Consider the following 2,620-nt stretch of genomic DNA (forward strand, 5'->3'; position numbering starts at 1 on the left):
GAAAATACAGTTTTATATCTTTATGTTTGAAGCATGAAATGTGGCAAAAGGTCGCAAAGTTCAAGGGGGCCGAATACTTTCGCAAGGCACTGTATATAAAAGGGTAATCATAAAGGGTACTGTACACTTATTTACAAAGGGGTGGATTAAAAGTTGTGAATTAACACCTGTTAACTATTAGCTAGTCTCATGTGGCCAGCATTCCATAATCCTGTCTCCTTAACTGTGAGAAGCCTGTTTTTCAGAGGCAAGAAAGACAGTAACCTGGAGAATTGTATTCATTGTTATACTTTACTTTGTGAGATATGCCTATAGGGAGGTATCCTCCTTTCAGAATATAAAACAATTGATTGTTAATTTAATCTATAAACAGATACAGCAACATAGAGACAATAATCCCTCATTCATTTACACAAATCAAAAATCATGATGGAACTAGAATCCATTGCAATTATAACTGGTCTCCCACACCCACGTGAGTAAGTGTCGCTTTATCTGCACTGACTGTAGTGTCTCTGAAATTATTGTGCTCAGTGCACTTAGTCTCAGTTTAGTCTTATCCGCTGCCGCCTGCATGGTTGGGGACGATGATGTTTGCCCATTTGTAGATGACAGGGATGAAGAGCAGAGCAGAGCCCAGTACTGAGACCAGGAGAAAGGTCCACAGGAACACACGATCCAGAACTTGAGCCACAAACTTCCAGTCCTGCACCACCTGGAGAGAGAGACCAAAACGCCCTTCAGACACCAACACATGACCTCGTTGACACAGGCTGGGAGGGCTTTGCACTCAGAGGTGCAGTTGCATGTGACAATCAGAGGATGGAAAAAAATATACAGTATGGAGATGATGAATATATAGAGAGAATTACAGTAAGACTTCAAAAACCTAAATTCAGTACTATAGAATTGATTTTGAAAGTCATAACAAACAAACACAATATTCTCTCTGGCCAACTTTGTCATTGATACTGAGGGGCAGACTGATTCTCTGTAACTCAATGGGATCTTACCTCTCTGACCTCGTTCTCCTTGACCACATGCATGGTGATGTAGCGGATAGAGTCCAAAGCAGCCTGCAGGTTATTCCTAGAGGAGAGATGAGGGGTGGACTCTGGTGAAGAACCCTTCGTAATGGCCCCTACTACCCCCTCTCTTCTTGCCAGTCCTGCCCCTCTCTCCCTGTCAGTCCTTCCCTGGCCCCTCCTGGGGTAGCATAGCGGTCCACGTGGCTGCGCATACACAGCAGCTTAGGCAGCCTGTGCAGGAAGATACGGCGCACCCATGGCGCCATGCCTTGGTGCGTGGATGAGGAGCGGTGGTGGATGTTGATAGAGAAGACGGTGATGACAATTGAGAGCGTGACAAAGATCATGGTGAACACCAGGTACTCCCCGATAAGAGGGATGACCTTGGAGGAGGACGGAATAATCTCCTCGATCACGAGGAGGAAGACGGTGAGGGACACCAGCACAGAGGTGCACAGGGAGATCTTCTCCCCGCCGTTGGAGGGCAGGTAGAAGACCAGGATGGTGAGGAAGGAAAGGCCGATACAGGGGATAATGAGGAAGAGGGTGTAGAAGAGCGGCAGTCTACGGATGATAAAGGAGTAGGTGATGAAGGGGAAGTGGCAGGGACCGTCCATCCTCAGACCACGGCTGCCTGTTGCTTTCACTATCTCCCATTCACCATTGTCAAAGTAGTCCCTCTTATCTACATGGAAGTCCTCCAGGAGGATGTCAACCTATTGAATGAATACAAGGTTAGAAAAGATGAAACATCAACAGATGTATCTTCCCTTCAACCCAGGAGCCAAACTTCATGGAGCAGTTCTGCAGGTCAAAGGGGAAGAAGGTGACATCGATGATGCAGGCTGACTTGTAGTTAGCGGGCTGTGTCCAGATGATGGTGCCATCATACTTGACAACAGCCTTGGTGACAGAGCCCTCAAAACACCCATCGGCACTGTTAGAGGAAAGGGTTCACATCTGTTTATCTTCTATGGGGTTGAATCAGGCTTTTCTTGATGTGTTGGATTCATTGAATTTGTGCTGTTCAAAATATAGTCTATGCTGTGTAGGGTTGCAAAGCTACCGGTAATTTCCCAAAGTTACTGGAATCTTCAATTTTGGTATTTAACAGACAATCTATGGCAATCTATCGTAACTTTCGTAATTTATACTTGAAAACGTATTTAAAAAAAGAATGAATATATAGTATTAATGTATTATATCTGTGTCCATATTGTCCATGAGTTTCTAGTAGATAGACCATATGGTTCAAGAGAAAATAACCTAATTAATTAAAAAAACATTTAATCAACAAAAGCATTCTATTCAATTAACTCTGCAACACAACTGCCACCAGTTTGACGCCAAAACACTGACAACAAACACATACTGACATAGTAAAAAATGTTGAAACCCTCATATTAAACACCAATGGTATTCACTAAGTTGATGGTTTATATTTAGGTTAATGTTTTACAGCTTTGTCATTATATTTTATGAATTTCTTTAATCATCTTATTACATTATTGAAGATATTTTCTGTGATGAGGCCACTAAGACTGCATTTACACAATTCCGATTGTTTTAATTAATTGGTCTTTTGAACAATC

At 42.7% G+C, this 2,620-nt stretch overlaps 1 protein-coding gene across 1 annotated transcript; it reads right to left on the reverse strand.

Moving 5' to 3' along the window:
* Nucleotides 1-521: 521 nt before the first annotated feature.
* LOC135536217 (neuronal acetylcholine receptor subunit alpha-5-like) lies at nt 522-1,965 on the reverse strand (the record flags this gene model as incomplete). The annotated part of the gene is made up of 4 exons (XM_064962591.1): nt 522-715; nt 1,014-1,089; nt 1,149-1,744; nt 1,806-1,965. Coding segments are annotated over 4 exons (991 nt in total), but the record flags the coding sequence as incomplete, so codon positions are not given.
* Between the last annotated feature and the right edge of the window lie 655 nt (nt 1,966-2,620).

The sequence above is a fragment of the Oncorhynchus masou genome, unplaced genomic scaffold (genome assembly GCF_036934945.1).
Source record: "Oncorhynchus masou masou isolate Uvic2021 unplaced genomic scaffold, UVic_Omas_1.1 unplaced_scaffold_5768, whole genome shotgun sequence".
Lineage (NCBI taxonomy): Eukaryota > Metazoa > Chordata > Actinopteri > Salmoniformes > Salmonidae > Oncorhynchus > Oncorhynchus masou.